Genomic DNA, 16,927 nt, shown 5'->3' on the forward strand with positions numbered 1-16,927 from the left:
CGGGTCCTGAGCTGGCGCTAAAGGACTAACAATTGTGCTCCAATGGAGTTATAACTGGATATTTTATGTCTTTTCCAGGAGGTATTCCGCTCATAGTTTATTTCGTGGTATTTTTTAAAATTTTCTTGAACACTGATGCAGATATGTTCCTATAGCTTACGTATTTCCTGGGCGGGGTGTGTGGGGTGGGGTGGGGGTCTAGGGGTTGGTGGGGGGATAATGCTATAGAAAAAGAAACGTAAATATTGGCAACCCTAATACTAATATTTAACCAAATATTATCATAAAGAGTCTTTCCAAATGCTGGACTAAAGAAGTTATTATTCCAATACACACGAAAGGTCCAGTGGAAGATGTTAACAATTACAAAGCTCTTACACTGAAAAGCTGCTTTCCAAGCTCTTTACTGTAGTGCTAACAGACGTTCCTCCTTAGCAGACAATTACGGATCAATCTCGTATGTTCAGCTTGGTTTTCGAAAAGGTCATTCAACCATTGATGCAACACTCTATCATCAGCTAGTATATTAAGGATACAAGAACGCTTTCCTGTTCCTTTGTGGTCTTACAAAAGCCTTTGACAGTGAAGACAGAAATAGGATGCTATTTAAGTTGTTTCGACAGGGAATCCGTGGTAAATATATGCTCCATATTCAAATCGATGTATACCGAAGTATAATCATTTGTTAATACAACTCTACAATTTCTGACTACAATAGTATTGGTGCAGGCACTGAGCAAGGGGTAGGGGCGCAATCTAGAGGTTGTAAAGCAGTTTACGTATCTTGGAAGGATAAAGTTATATCAATGCACTCTTGCTGGTAAAGGTTTAAGGGCTATGAACATTTTACTTTTAAAAAATTTTCAGTTCAGAGCGAAGTTTACTACCTAACCCAGCTGTCATCTTTTTTTTATTACTTTGTTATAAGCACGATGTGCTGCGGATGTGAAGTAGGAACAACAAATACCCCGGGACTGGAAAGGATTAAGTTTTGTAAGAGAATCCTAGGCGTTCATTCTAGAGCCAGTAATGCCGCTAAATATGGTGAATTGAGTACATACCCTTTATTAGTCGACAGATTTGTCAGAATTATCAGGTACTGGGACAAAATATCAAATATCAAGAACAATGAATTGAAATTAGCACATAATATGAAATTTATATTATTGTAATAGTTCTGTGAAGCATTGGGCTGTTGCATATAAAATGCAGTAAACATGGCTTGGCTATATGTGGATAGATCCTGCAAGTGTTTATCCGCAATTCTTTTGTTCTGTATTAAAACAACGTCTAAGTGATGGATTCATACAGAATGGAGAAGTGATACACTATTAAGTAACAAACGTGTGTTATATTCTGAACTGAAGTGTATATTTGGTTATGAACTGTATCTTGATATCTTTCCTTGTCGGCGTAGTTGTTGTTTATCTAGACTTTAAGTATCCTGTCCCAAACTCAAAATAGAAACTGGTAGGTATTTAAATATTGATAGAAAAAATGAAGTTTAGTAAATCAAATGGTGTATCTGTAATACAGATGAGTGTCAGTTTGTGTGTACTGGTCCACAGCATTATCACGACAGAGTTAAACAGGTTGATCGATTGTGTTGGGAATGTCCGTCTGATTACAAATTTGCCACGCTACTACAGTCTTAATCAAAGATAATTTTACTTTATTTGTCCATATTAGTCATATGTGTGAATAAATCTAGAGTTGCCTGTTCAGGTCTAGCCCCTCTGCTCTGCTCTGTATATATATATACATATTCAGAGCAGAGCAGAGGGGCTAGGCTTGAACAGGCAATTCTAGATTTATTCACACATATGGCTCATTGAACCCCTCGTCAACATTATTACATAATGTATGTATATATTGTAATAATGTTGACGAGGGGTTCAATGAGCCCGACATTTTTCCTTGGAAAAATATTGTCTTATGGTCTGGTCTGGTCTGGTCTGGTCTGCTCTGCTCTGCTCTGCTCTGCTATCTGGCCTGCTCTCCTCTACTCCGGTCTGCCCTCCTCTGCTCTGTTTTGTTCTGTTCTGCTTTGTTCTATTCTGCAACAACTACGGGAAAGTGAGTGTAGGTAATGCCTTATAGACTGGTGACTTGCAGCTCGGACCTAATTAAGCGCATCTAAAAATTAATTAATCTACCAATCCAAAATCCAATAAACATACAAACACCCACCTCGGCATTTATTCCAAATTTAAAAATTTCAAAAAATCAATATAAGCAACCCCTAAAAGCCCCCTCTTGGGTTGCACACACCACTTTCACCCTTCTCGGAATACACTGAATGGTCCGGCCAGGCCCGTGTGCGAAATACGCTGCAGTCGGAAAGCGCACCGTTAAATCTTCTATATCAGTCAGTCAAGCTCGGGCCTGGCCAGATATCAGATCATTTCCATGGTACATATGCACCTAGGAGGGGCCTGGAACAGAAAAAATTTAAACAAAGTCTGCATTATGACTGTTACAACTAGTGTACAGTAATGATAATAATGACACAAATCATTAGAGTATCAAGTAACACACTGGTGGAACCTCCACGTGAGGGCATCTTGCCGCATGTCAAGCATGCCGTGTATTGAATAAGAAGGGGCTGAACATTCAGGGAGCGGTGTTAGTAGTAGTGAGTGAGTGAGTGAGTATGGTTTTACGCCGCTTTTAGCAATATTCCACCAACATCACGGCGGGGGGGGGGGGGGGGGGGGGGGGCGGCGAGATTCTGTCTCGTTTCTGGCTGAACCTCCGTAAGATTTTATTTCAAGTTTGTCACTAATTTTTCCCAGAAGTCCAAGCTTGTGTGTGGTTTTTTTTGTAGATTGAGATGCTTCGTTGTTGTATGTAGCAGGGCGTGGAGTCATCCCAAAGATGACATCCTTACCTTGTCAACTTGCTGACGGGGTTAACCTCTTTGGTCATGTGGACCTCTGATCAGAAGGTCCGTGGTTCGAATCCCATCACGGGACTTGGAAGTTTATGGCCGCTACATGTGGATGCCAATAAATTTGTTGTGCAGTAATTCAGTAAAAGTATCTGAAGTTATACCATCCATGCCCGTCTTGTCGGTGTGATCAGATGCATAGTAATGGCAACAAGTACCACCGACTGCTGCATCCCCTGGGGACCTGTGCAATTACCGAGCAGTCTCATAAGCAGGATAAACGCGGGGCAAATACATCACTTTGCGTGTTATTGATTATATACTTGAGATGATAATCTCATCAAAACAATCCTAGCGTTATTGTTCAGTTCTAGACTGAATCAGCATGTCCAAAGTGGCAAACTCAAATAAAGCTGCTGGTGAATCGTTCTGTGACTACTCTTAAAGAAACCTCTGATAAATGGCAGTGCACAGGTCCTGAAGGGTTGGTAATTAAATACCCAAACACAGTTCGTGTGGTATAGCTAGGAACGTTAAGCTTGTGTCTCGAGAGTGGGTTTTATGACCCTGTGTGCAGCAAGTTAGTGTGTCAATCAATCAAGGATGGGCGACACTGCTCGGAAAGTATTGCGCTGTGTGTCGGAGAAGTGTGTGCCATGACCAGGTGTTTGTGGAACTTTACTAAATACGTATTGCCCAGTGTGTCGAGGATGGGAGTGTCAGGGGTTTGTGGAACTTTACTAAATACGTATTGCCCAGTGTGTCGAGGATGGGTGTGCCAGGGGTTTGTGGTACTATACTAAATGCGCATTGCCTCGTGTGTCAAGGATGGGCTTGATATTTGTTTGTGGAACTATACTAAATACATTTTGCCCTGTGTGTCGAGGATGGGAGTGTCAGGGGTTTGTGGAACTACACTAAATACGTATTGCCCTGTGTGTCGAAGATGTGTGTGTCATGACCAGGTGTTTGTGGAGCTATACTAAATACGTATTAAACTGTGTGTCGAGGAAGGGTATGTCAGTGGTTTGTGGTACTATACTAAATACGTATTGCCCTGTGTGTCGAGGATGGGTTTGTCAGGGGTTTGTGGTACTTTACTAAATACGTATTGCCCTGTGTGTCGAGGATGGGTTTGTCAGGGGTTTGTGGTACTATACTAAATGCGCATTGCCCCGTGAGTCGAGGATGGGTTTGTCAGGGGTTTGTGGTACTATACTAAATGCGCATTGCCCCGTTTGTCAAGGATGGGCTTGATTTTGGTTTGTGGAACTATACTAAATACATTTTGCCCTGTGTGTCGAGGATGGGTGTGGCGGGGGTTTGTGGAACTATACATAATACGTATTGCCCCGTGTGTCGAGGATGGGTGTGTCAGGGGTTTGTGGAACGACACTAAATACGTATTTCCCTGTGTGTCGAGGATGGGTATGTCAGTGGTTTGTGGAACTATACTAAATACGTATTGCCCCGTGTGTCGAGGGCGAGCGTGACGTGGGTTTGTGGAACTACACTAAATACGTGTTTCCCTATTTGTCGAGGATGGGTATGTCAGTGTTTGTGGAACTATACTAAATGCGCATTGCCCCGTTTGTCGAGGATGGGCTTGATATTTGTTTGTGGAACTATACTAAATACGCATGCCCTGTGTGTCGAGGATGGGTGTGGCAGGGGTTTGTGGAACTATACTCATAACGTATTGCCCCGTGTGTCGAGGATGTGTATGTGTGTTTGTGGAACTATACTAAATACGTATTGTCCCTTGTGTCGAGGGTGGGTGTGACATGGGTTTGTGGAACTATACTCAATACGTATTGCTCTGTGTGTTGAGGATGGCTGATTTGGGTCTTTGATGAGTTGATGGTACGCCGGGGGTATGTAATCCTGTTGTTTACATTACTGGCTCCACTATTTGTTTATGTTACTGACTTCGCCGATAATTGTCGTTACTATCCTTGTGTGTACATAACAGGCGTCTCCACTCCAGTATAACTACATCTGACATCTACTCTACTATATAAACATTGCTTCCTACCTTTATATATACTTGTGAACCATACTCTGTATATCACTCGCTTGATAACGGTGTTATATAATACACCGAAACGTCGCTCTAAAGGTAATAAACAAGTTGTTCATCCATAAACTCCAACTTCTAAATGCCTATCAAAGAACTGATTAAATACGTATTGCCCCGTGTGTCGAGGATGGGCGTGACATGGGTTTGTGGACATATAATAAATACGTATTGCCCTGTGTGTCGAGGATGGATGTGTCAGGGGTTTTTGGATCTATAATAAATACGCGATTGACTATGAGGGGAAATGAAAGCCCCAATGATAGTTTAGTGATTGACTATGAGGGGAAATGAGGCCCCAATGTCAGATTAGTGATTGACTATGAGGGGAAATGAGGCCCCAATGTCAGATTAGTGATTGACTATGAGGGGAAATGAAAGCCCTAATGATAGTTTAGTGATTGACTATGAGAGGAAATGAAGCCCAAAGTAAGTTTCGTGATTGACTATATTTGTTTGTTTGTTGTTTAACGCGCACTCAGCAATATTCCAGCTAAACAACGGTGGTCTGTAAATATTCCAGACTGAACCAGACAATCCAGTGATTGACATGATGAGCATCGATCCACGTAACTGGGATACGATGACAAGCATCAACCAAGTCAGTGAGTCTGACCACCCGATCCCGCCTTTTTCGACAAGCATGGGTTGCTGAAGACTTATTCTAACACGGATTTTCACGGGTGATTAACTATAAGGAGAAAGAAGAAACCAATGTAAGTTTAGTGATTGACTATGCAATCGTTTTGCTGCTGAAGAACATTAAAGAAAAATATTGGCGTGAAGTACGATGTCGCAAGAAAAGTATTGTGACGCTTTAAATTATTACTCACGTCATGTCCCTTCACACGTGACAGAAGGGGAAATTCAAGTATTTGCGACAACTTACCGCCATAGTTCATACCAATATTTTTCTTTAATGTTATTGAAAGGCCACATCAGCATTAAAACGATACAGCTCAAAATAACTCTCACTACGCGTGCACTATAAATACGCATCTTGCGGAAATCATGATTGCTTGATTAAAATCAGACGTTTGGCAGTTTTCGTCTATATAATGAGCCAACTCACGATATGCTGGTGTAATGTACTGACGTGGATACATGTTAACGTTTATTGTAAATAATGAACCAAAGGCTTAGTTCGCGGGCTCTACAGCGACATATAACATGTGATCGAACCGCTTCTGATCGAAGTCACGCCGTGTAAAGTAACGATTGTTTTACAACTTCTCAGGCAAATAGAACGAGTATGTTTGAGTAGAGGCGTGGGCTGTAGAGTTTATAACGGAGAGACTATCGATGAATTTGCTGTCAATGTGTACGTAGATGACGTAATATGAGTAAGCACCTGCTTGTGAGGCACGACTCAGGCGAGGGTCCCACAACTGGGGAATCCCAAAACATGTCGCGCGTCACATGGTAAATCCGGTCGCCGAGGTCACGTGATTTATATACGAGGGCATTCGAATGGCGGACGTGTACAGTTGTCAACAAAGTTGCACACATTATCTAAATGACAGCATATAACGGAGACCCGTCTGGAAGTTATCAAACAGGACTCTTAGACAGCGAAAACTTGTACAATGGCCACGGACGATACGTCCGGGACAAGAAACACTACTTTTGAATTTCTTCGGTCCTTTTCTGTTGTCGAGGGTGTCATTGACGAAGAAGATGACTTTGATGTTTTGTCACCGATTCCCGAAACTGCCGATTGTCCAGATTTCACCGGGGATATATTGGATGGTGCTGACAGGATTGACCCCATACATTGCGATGGCCATGGTAAGTCTATTTTGAAATACCTTAACGACAGGTGGTTGCACACCTTGATGATAAATCGATCGTTTGTTATACATTTGATTGATTTGTGGCCGTTCAGCTGCGTCGTTGTGGAGCCGTGCACGCCGATGATACTAATTTAGAGGTGAAAGCAAATTTCATTAATTGACGTGTCACTGAGATACTGTTGATCGTACCGTGCGTGCTCACGACGCCATAGATAACTGCTTTCTGTTGACAAGAGGACGGGGGTGTGGTAGGATGAATACGGGATTGCAAAATGCAACACGTGAAGAAAAAACTATTCATGAACTATCTGAAACAGTTGGCAGTAATAAAGCGAAAAAAATAAACATTTGTTATTTATAAAATGTTACATTCAATTATGGACATGAGAGCCTTACAGAATTATGAATTTAATAGAAACATATTTTCAATTCCATTAACCAAACAAGTATGGTGAAATACATTGATGCAACAGGAACCATAATCTCTCAACCAATTTTGTCACCGAATACATCTATTATTTGCTAAGTGAACAAGACAGGTAGACACAATTTTATGGATAACAGCTTCTTTAATACTGTAAAACGTTTCGGTATAGATCCTTATACAAGCAGTCTTGATTGACAACTGTATAAGAATCTATACCGAAACGTCGCTTTTTACAGTATTAAAGTTATCCATAAAATTGTGTCTTCCTTGTCATCCGTCAACTTCTAAGTAATGCCTATCAAACAATACTGAAGAAGAGTCAAGTGATATTTTTATCTACGTTGGATGAAAACAATTAATATACTAATTTACTTCTATTCAGACATTGGTTTTGGAAGTAGTCTCCAGTTGTTACCCCTGGAGACTGACAACTTGCTATTCATCACTGAATCAGGGACTCGAGAGGATTTAACTTACCTGTTCAAGAGTCCTAATTAACGTTATTAACCCTGCACAATGCCGGTGTCATTGATCTAGCAAATACAGCACAACACACTGCTGACTTTTTCAATAGAATGTCAGGGCCATTGTCTTGATTAGGGTAGCCCAATAATCCAATACAGTCAAGTCCTGTTAATCCGACATCGATGGTTGCATATGATTATGTCGAAGTAACGAGTATGTCGGATAACGAAATTAAGTAGTATCAACGTTTGTGATCGAAAAGGTTGTTCTGACGTGACCTGTAATGGGATGTCCTCGCCGGTAGCGAGAACTTGTATCTGATATTAATGAGATTGAGGTTGTCTAAGCATATTATTATTCCTGTTTTCTTTATTTAAAGCATTAATTGTTTATTGTTAAGCAAGTTTATCTCTGCAGCCGTTGTAATATGCTGCTATCTGCCGATTCGTCTCGCATCAAAACACAGGATGTGTACTCGCGGGCAGATGACCACGGAGTACGCTGATCACTGTGTCGGATTAACAAGACTGATTGAGTGATTTCTGTAATTTGTTGCAAATAAGGTGTGTTGGAGTCGGAGTGCGAGCATGTCGGATTAACAGACCTAAATAGCACTGATTTAATCGGTTCCCATCATTAGAGTCAGATAAAGCCGATTGTCTGATTAACGAGACTTGACTGTACATCAATACCAATTGTAATGTGACAACAAACTCATGTCAAGCATATACACATGCTCAATTTATTTATCCTGCTGACTAACTGGGAGCTAGTTTTTAACCCTACCAGTTTAGATTTTTATTGACACTTTTTTTCAAAGACAACTCTTTACTCATTTTTATTAAACCTTAATTTTTATTTTTAAAATGCATGTTGATTATAATATTTTGACGTTTTATGTAATCAGAACAACTAAATGTATAATTTTATAATCATCAGCTAAGTGTACCTAAAGTTTATCTGATCATGGTAAACACCTGCTAGATAGTGTAAACTATACTCCCTCACTTACACACAAATACAGTCACTCGCTCGCTCACTCAATTGTCGGGCATTAGGGTAGGATAGAGATTCGATTTTCCCAAAGTGATACAAGATCTAAATTTGACACTGGCATATTTTTCTGAAGGTTTATGTCCGTTATTTACTTTTGCTTTGCTTTAATTATGAATTGTCTTCAATATTTTTCCGTTTATGATGGTATAATCATAAGAAACGGTGTGCACACTCACTGTAAGTCCGCTACTCATGTTTTGAAGTGACAAATACAGTCAAGAATAAGAGATTAAAAGACTGCTTATTTAATCGATAACACAAGAAGATGTAGCCAATGGTAATTAATCAGTGACTTCATTCTGATGGTCAGTGCAATAATGCAACCCCAACACCCCACCAACCCCCCTATTAGCCAATCAGAAAACAGTAATCCACAAGTGGGTGTGGTCTAATTTGTTTTCCATAAAACAATTGCTTGGTTGGTCAGTTAAATGCCATGGAATGACTTGAAATTTATTTACATGATAAAAACCATCTTCAAGTTGAATAAGTTTGTTACGGATGAGCAAAGATACACACACACAATCTGGCCCACCACAAACAAATTAAATATATTTTGGCTGGACTAACAAGTCTATGCATAGTCCAATCAAACCGTGTAACAAAATTCATAAACTGCTGTGTACTCACTCCAACTCTTAGGGTGATGTTACCAGACTCCTCCTCCACCCCTCCAGTGACTGCCCCCAGGCCCTGTCAAGTAGTCTGTCATGAGACCAGGTCTGTCCCCTACAAGGAAGGCGGCTGTTCCTCCATGACTGATGGTGGTCAGTGTGATGTTACCAGACTCCTCCTCCACCCCTCCACTGACTGCCCCCAGTCATGTAGTCTGTCATGAGACCAGGTCTGTCCCCTACATGGAAGGCGGCTGTTCCTCCATGACTGATGGTTGTCAGTGTGATGTTGCAAGACTCCATGCAATGAAGGGCCCTGTATATGAGCCTGATATTGACCTTGCAGCCATGTAACAATACTGACATGTAATGTGAAAACAAAAACATCATGTGACATGATTCTTCTCTTTCACTACCTCCCCCTAGACGTCTTGTCAAACTCTGAGTACTATAAAAAACCAGAACACTTGGCTGTTTATATTGAAGTGCTTCTACTTGCCAATGTTCTAAGGTTGTGAGATGTTTATGACAAAGATGCATCACTTCATGTCTATCAGCTGACTCAGCTATTAGCCCCTCGGGGGCAACCAGGGGAACAGCAGTCCCGTGGAACCCATATCCAACATAGAATTTTGATAAAAACAAGCAACTACATTTTAATTGTAAAGGACTTCCAGTGAGAAGAGAGACTGGCAAAATCTAGACTTTCTTCATTAAGGGTTATAGCATTACAGTAAGGTCTAGGTGGAAGGGGAAAAAATAACATGGTTCAGAGACTGAGACATCTTCCCGAGGCAAGAGAGTTAACTGACTATAAAAGTCCAGTACCACCCTTGCTGAACTAGGCTGGTATTATCATGATTATGGAGTTAGATTTTGGCTGGACTAACGAGTCTATGCATAGTCCAATCAAAATCGCGCACCGAAATCGAAATCCGGTTTGTTAACTGTCATGCAGTGTTCGGTCAATTGCAGGATTTGCAAAGCATGTGCACCGCCAACTTGTTGTCAACACACATTTTCCAAATCTTTTCAAGTTTTTAATCAAGGTGCTCACATGATTTGATGCGCTTCACGATGTCAGACCCGTTTTATCCAAATACAGATCTTGATTGTCGATCAGATCATCTTGTCAGGGCGCTGCTGTTTTGTTTGAAGCAAATGCAAGTGATACGTGAGGTGGAATCTGATTGGTTCATAGGAGAGGCATAGAAGGGACATAACCTGTAATAGCCAGCCTAGTTCAGCAAGGGTGGAAACTGGACTTTTAAAGTCAGTTAACTCTCTTGCCTTGGGAAGATGGGACTGAGACAGACTTATGTACAGGGTGATATGAGATTTATTCAACACATTTTATATAAAAGAAGTATCAGTCTAGTGATTCATCATGAAACTATTCCTGTTTATCATGTTTATTATGTGTATTGTCTCAGGGGGATAATGTGACTCAAAAATGTTGGCAACAAAACATTTGTGCTGGAACAAAAGAAATTCCATTGATCATGTTGCTGAGAATTTGCCACCAGCGTTATGATAATGTTCCCCGGTAGATGCTGCAGTCTGTATGTCCTGTGTGTTGGAGTTAATATAGGATATGGCCTAGTTATGAATTACCAGAAACAAGGAAGCAATGTAGGTTGTAACTACGTGTGAGGGGAAGGTTATGTTCCTGTTATTGCTGCATGGCGTCAATACGGATCTCTATCAGGATATTCCTGTCTTTCAACAGCTCCTGTGAATTGAACAGTACTCCACTGAGTTTTCACTGACAAGTCTCAAGTACACTTCTGTGTGACTTGATCAGCCATGGCTTGACTTTGACTTACAATACTGGGGTTTCAGGGTCCCCAAATAATTAATTTCAAGGGTCCTTACAGGAAATATGAGGGTCCTGGAAAATAATGATAATGTGTAGTGTACTGTACTCTTACGGTGGCCCATACCCGCCACTGGTGAGATCATTTTTCACTGTATGCCTCTATATATTATCTGGCTCAATCTATCAAAGCTGAATCTTACGGATACAATCTCCAACCTGTCGATTGCCAGGGCACTGATCAGGAAGTAATTCTGGTCACACATGGTATGCCAATTTGAAATGAAAAGTATCTGGCAAAATATAGAGGCATACGGTGAAAAGTTATCTCACCAGTGGAAGTATCTGGTGGCCGTCAGATAAAATATAGAGGCATACAGTGAAAAATGATCTCACCAGTAGCGGGTATGGGCCACCGTTGTACTCTACTGTAAGACATGATAGTTATTTTAATTACAGGAACTTTATATTTCTGGTCAAGAATTTGGTACAAGGAATATATTATTGATGGTTGTATTGTCTGTTTCCTTCAATACGTTTGTGTGCACTGGGTGCTCAATCTGCGTTGCCTAGAACCCTGCAATCGGCAAAGAAAGGTTAGCATTTGAAATGTACATTTTATACCACTCAGCAATTCATAGGGGTACTGGAATTTTTTATCTTGTGACAAAATTAGTGGACAAAATATTATTGAATTTGTTTTGTTTAATCAACTTAAAATAAACATAATTCAGTTCCACTGCAATATCAGATACTATCAATCTTGTTCAGCCCCAAACTAGACACTCAGAATATCCTTATCACAAGTTGAGTAGTATATCTGATTTAGCTTATGAAGTGTCAACATGCACTAGGTCACATGGGCAGAAGTTGTCTTTCAACAGAAGTAAACACTCCAGTCTCCTGTCCCATCTGTCTTGTAAAGTTCCCAGTGTAAACAAGCCTCACCGGCTACCTTTTGGGGACCTGCGGTGTATTGTGATGTTGGGATGGGTAGAGGGAGAGTGGGTTTCAGAGAAGGAGAGGGACTACATGCTTTGTTTGTTGTTTAGCGCCGCACTCAGCTATATGATGGCGGTCTGTAAATAATTGAGTCTGGACGAGACAATCCAGTGATTGACATCATGAGCATCGATTTACACAATTTGGATACGATGACATGCATCAACCAAGTCAGCGAGCTTGACCGACTGATCCCATTAGTTGCCTCTTATGCCAGCGAGCCTGACCGACTGATCCCATTAGTCGCCTCTTATGACAAGCATAGTCTCCTCTTCAGGCAAACATGGGTTGTTGCAGACCTATTCTAACCCAGATCTTCACGGATAACAACTGCAGAGACATTTGCAGGGAGGGTTGTCTAATCACATACACTCTTCAAACAAGTTTGGGAAGGGTTGAAACATTCATAGTAGCAAACTAATGTCACAGTTTCTGACAGCGTCATACGACTCTTGCGCAATAGTTGTTTGATCAGGGTTTCAACATTCAAGGCCTCAGTAAAGATTTCAACAAGTTTTGTGGTAGTATTTGGTAAGGTATGTGGAGAACATTTCCAATTTGGCAAATTAGTGACCAGAATTATTTCTGATGCAATTGCATAATTTGGCGTGTACCAAATGTTTCAGGTAAACAAATGACTTGCCTTTGCATGTGTTTGTGATGGGTACCACAAGTGGGATACATTTGGTAAAGTGGTTTCTGAGATGTAAGAAATCTTGTTAACACCTATGATGGCTACGGGGCGGTCGGGAAGCCTAGTGGTTAAAGCGTTCGCTCGTCACGCCGAAGACCCGGGTTCGATTCCCGACATGGGTACAATGTCTGAAGCCCATTTCTGGTGTCCCCCGCCGTGATATTGCTGGAATATTGCTAAAAGTGGCGTAAAACCATACTCACTCACTCACTCACTATGATGGCTACAGTATGAGCAGGTGGCGGTGATCAAATCATAATTTTTTTCGTCAGTTGAACGAATCTCCATCTTTTCTTAATTGATGCCATGCTAAATGCCATGATAAAGTCTGAAACCCCTTCTTGTTCTACATCTCCTACCAGTTCCAAGCCTTTCAGATTGCGCTCTGTCTGAGGAGGTCAGGCTTCAACATTTTCCTCAATTCAAGAATAGGTTTTAAACTGATAAAGTGAACTGATGCAGAAAACCGGTGTATTTGATGCAATCTAAGAAAAAAATACTCAATGTTATTTCTCCGTTGCGTAAGTCACGACACAGATCACTTAGACTGTCAAAATCAATTAATTGCACTATACTCTCAGAACATTAAAATTTGAAATGGACATTGACAATAAAATATGTCCGATATCAGTTTTGTCTAATGTTGGAAAAACTAATCTCTAAAAATGGAACAGCCCAGATGGCAAGCTCTCGGTTACAGCCAATCAGAATTAAGTTTCAATAGTTGCCTGGTGGGGTGGTTGTATTTCTTGTCAGTCATGAATAGGTTACGCCACATCATGTACAGAGTTATTATGTTATATAGCAGTTCCCATACCAGTCCATATCAATCTGTTATCTGCAGATATAATACCAAATATTTGACATTACAAGTTACATTGTAATTAGATAAGCAACTGTGTAGAGAGTAGATAAATATTTACAACTTGATTTAAACAGCTTGATTAGAGAAACACAATAATATGTTTTAAATTAAAATTAAATTCATTACGAAATCTAACATCAATTAGTATTTTTGTTAAGACCTATGACTCCCTATAGTACAATTAGGTGGTCAAAATGACCCCTAGTTTCAAGAGGCTTGGCCAAACTCTGCTGTTTGAGTTAGTTTGTCGCCCCCTGATGGCCTTCTACTTCAAACCAGCCCTACAGCATGTACAGAATAAGTCTGGGTTAATATAATAAAAAGGGTTGTGCCCTCATTGTACTGATTGACAGTGGGCAATTACAGTGACCTATATTGTAAAGGTTACGGCTGCTGAATACAGTGTAGGAATTACAGAGTTGGTCCAAGTCATCCATGTGATCATGCAGGCTAAATTGGAATGTGCAGATTCAGATTCTCTAACAAAATATTCTGTACTGTATCATTCAGAGAATTCTTTTTAAGTACACTTTTGATAATGTAATTACTTGTTCATCAAATGTGTTTTTAGTGATATGAGATGATGATAAGGCTTTTCAAGGCTTTCACCTGTAATTTTCAAGGCATTTTAGTTCGGTTATTAGGCTTAGTCTGTGAATATTGTTTTAAATCCAGCATACTATGTGTTAGTCATAAGAGCCTAAAAGCTGTAGGAACATCACAAATTTTCCAGCAAGATACAGTCAAGTCTCGTTAATCCGACACTCATTAATTTGACAATTGGCGATATCCGATACTTATGATGGGAACCGATTAAATTAGTGCTGTTTAGACCTGTAAATCCGACTGTCTCGTACTCCGACTCCGACACACCTAATTTGCATCAAATTACCGAAATCACTCACTAATCAGTCTTGTTAATCTGACACATGATCAGTGTTTTTTATTACGTGTTCGTATTGTTATCTATCGTGTAGTTGCCTGATTTTCGATCACGAACATTGATACTACATAATTTTGTTTATCCGACATACTCGTAAATCCGACACAATCATATGCAACCAACCAGGTCGGATTAACGGGACTTGACTATATATTTATACCTCCAACAAATAAAATAAATTAAGTCTTGTCATGACTTTCTCGTGGCCCTTGGCACACACTTATTACTGTCACTTAAGCTGTTATGGAAAAGTACATGTATATGTCATTTTGTACAAATTCAAGGCTTTTTAAGCTATTTTGGTGATTTTCAAGGCTTTAGGAAAATTTGAGGTTGACACTAAATGTCAAGGCTTTTCAAGAGGAACCTGGGACGGTCAGGTAATCTAGTGGTTAAAGCGTTCGCTCGTCACGCCGAGTTAGTTTCCCGACATGGGAACAATGTGTGAAGCCCATTTCTGGTGCCCCCCGCCGTGATATTGCTGGAATATTTCTTAAAGCGGCATAAATCTATACTCACTCACTCAAGAGGAACCTTAAAATTCAAGGCCTTTTCAAAACTGTATGAACACTGATGATATTGAGAGAAGGGACAATATATGTGTATTCAGAGATATACAGAGATATACAGATGTGATGACATTCAAATACTCCTTCAGTACAGTTGGACACTTAAATTTAACGGATATCGTATGTGGACATAATTTATTCACATTAATGTCGCCAGTTTTGACTTGTTAATAGCCCTGTGAAGATTCGGGTTAGAATCGACTAACTGGATCTGGTGGTCAGGCTCAGGGACTTGGTTGATGCATGTCATCGTATCCCATTTGCATAGATCGATGTTCATGATATCAACTTCTAGACTGACTTGATTATTTACACACTGCTGTCATATATCTGGAATATTGCTGGGTGTGGCATAAAACAACCTACAAACTTATCAATACATCATGTAAATGGACACAGGTACATTAACAAAGTTAGAAGTATGAGGGCTGGTTAAAAAGGTCTAAGCCTAACAAACAAAACCAACAAATGTGAAAGTGTTTTTAATTTTATTTGTCAATATAATCTCCCTGCTTTTCAATGCACTTCTCATATCAATATATAACAATATTGATGGACTAAGTCTAATAACCTAACTAAAAGAGCCTTAAAAATTACAGGTGAAAAGCTTTGAAAATAAGTGTTCAATGTCTGTATAAACCTTGATCACCAGTGAGTGTTCCTATTGCCAGGAACCAAGATATGAACATGATGAAGTTTCTTGTTGAAGGTAGCTCGTCCCTAATATCATTTGAAGGTGTGTGCGTTCATGCAGGTCTATTTTATGGGAGGACACAGGCTACAAAGTCCTCCAGGTCACGATGACCTGTGATCAGAAACTGGTTTATTTCTATGAGTGTAAATAATCTTCCCACCTGTTTTCAACAATGACCTGAATTTGACCTGTGTTTGACCCGCATTCGTGTTTGATGTTGAGAGGTGTCTGATCATAGTTATGAACTTTGACCTTCACAAGTACTTCACAAACACTGTCTAGTTTTAGAATGGCTATATCTATAAACTGTACAGTCTTACATGATATATTTATGATAGTGTAGGAATCAATAGCTCAGTTTGTCAAAGACCATGTTGTAAAACAGCCTGTTGTTGCTGCAGAAGATATTATTGTCGTACAGTAAACGATGTTTATAAAAAAACATGCTAATAACGAGCTGACAGATATTATGAATTCTTTTTTGGTCCAGGCCATTTGCTGTATATGTGTGGTATATATGCTTATAATGAACTACTGTTATAACAATCAGTGGTCTCTTTGAGTTTGTTATAACCATAGTTTACTGTATTACAAACTGGACCACCTCAGTGGTCTAATGGTAGAGTGTCAGCCCGGAGAGCGGAAGGTCCGGAGTTCAATCCCCAGCCGTGTCATACTTAAAGATGTTAAAAGATGCTACTTGTTGTTACCCTGTCTGGTGCTCGGCATTAAGGGGCTAAAACAAGGACTGGTCGGCTCGGAGTCAGTATACTGTGTCTGAGTGGGGTATTCATGTTAAACTGCGGCATGGTACCTCAGTGTGCTAGCACTATAAATCGGCATCAGTCCGGACTAGTACAAGCAGCCACACACACACACACACACGTGCATGCACGTCGCTATATAAGTGCAATAATCTTGGAAGCGACGTTAAACCCAATTTCACCCCACTGTATTACAAACTGCAGACCCAGTACTCCAAACATCTCATTCACCAGGAACTTATCAACCATCAGCTCTAA

The 16,927-nt window shown here is 40.2% G+C and overlaps 1 protein-coding gene across 2 annotated transcripts in view; it reads left to right on the plus strand.

The window, feature by feature from the left end:
• The first annotated feature begins 6,370 nt into the window (after positions 1 to 6,370).
• Positions 6,371 to 16,927, plus strand: part of LOC139473691 (phospholipase D1-like) — an 83,926-nt gene continuing 73,369 nt past the window's right edge. For both annotated transcript variants that reach the window (XM_071256396.1, XM_071256397.1), the window contains exon 1: positions 6,371 to 6,755. In XM_071256396.1, the coding sequence (XP_071112497.1) occupies positions 6,554 to 6,755 (202 nt within the window). In that variant the 5' untranslated portion in view covers positions 6,371 to 6,553. The remainder of the gene's footprint in view (positions 6,756 to 16,927) is intronic.

This window comes from Haliotis cracherodii, unplaced genomic scaffold (genome assembly GCF_022045235.1).
Source record: "Haliotis cracherodii isolate W230 unplaced genomic scaffold, xgHalCrac1.p SCAF_3, whole genome shotgun sequence".
NCBI lineage: Eukaryota > Metazoa > Mollusca > Gastropoda > Lepetellida > Haliotidae > Haliotis > Haliotis cracherodii.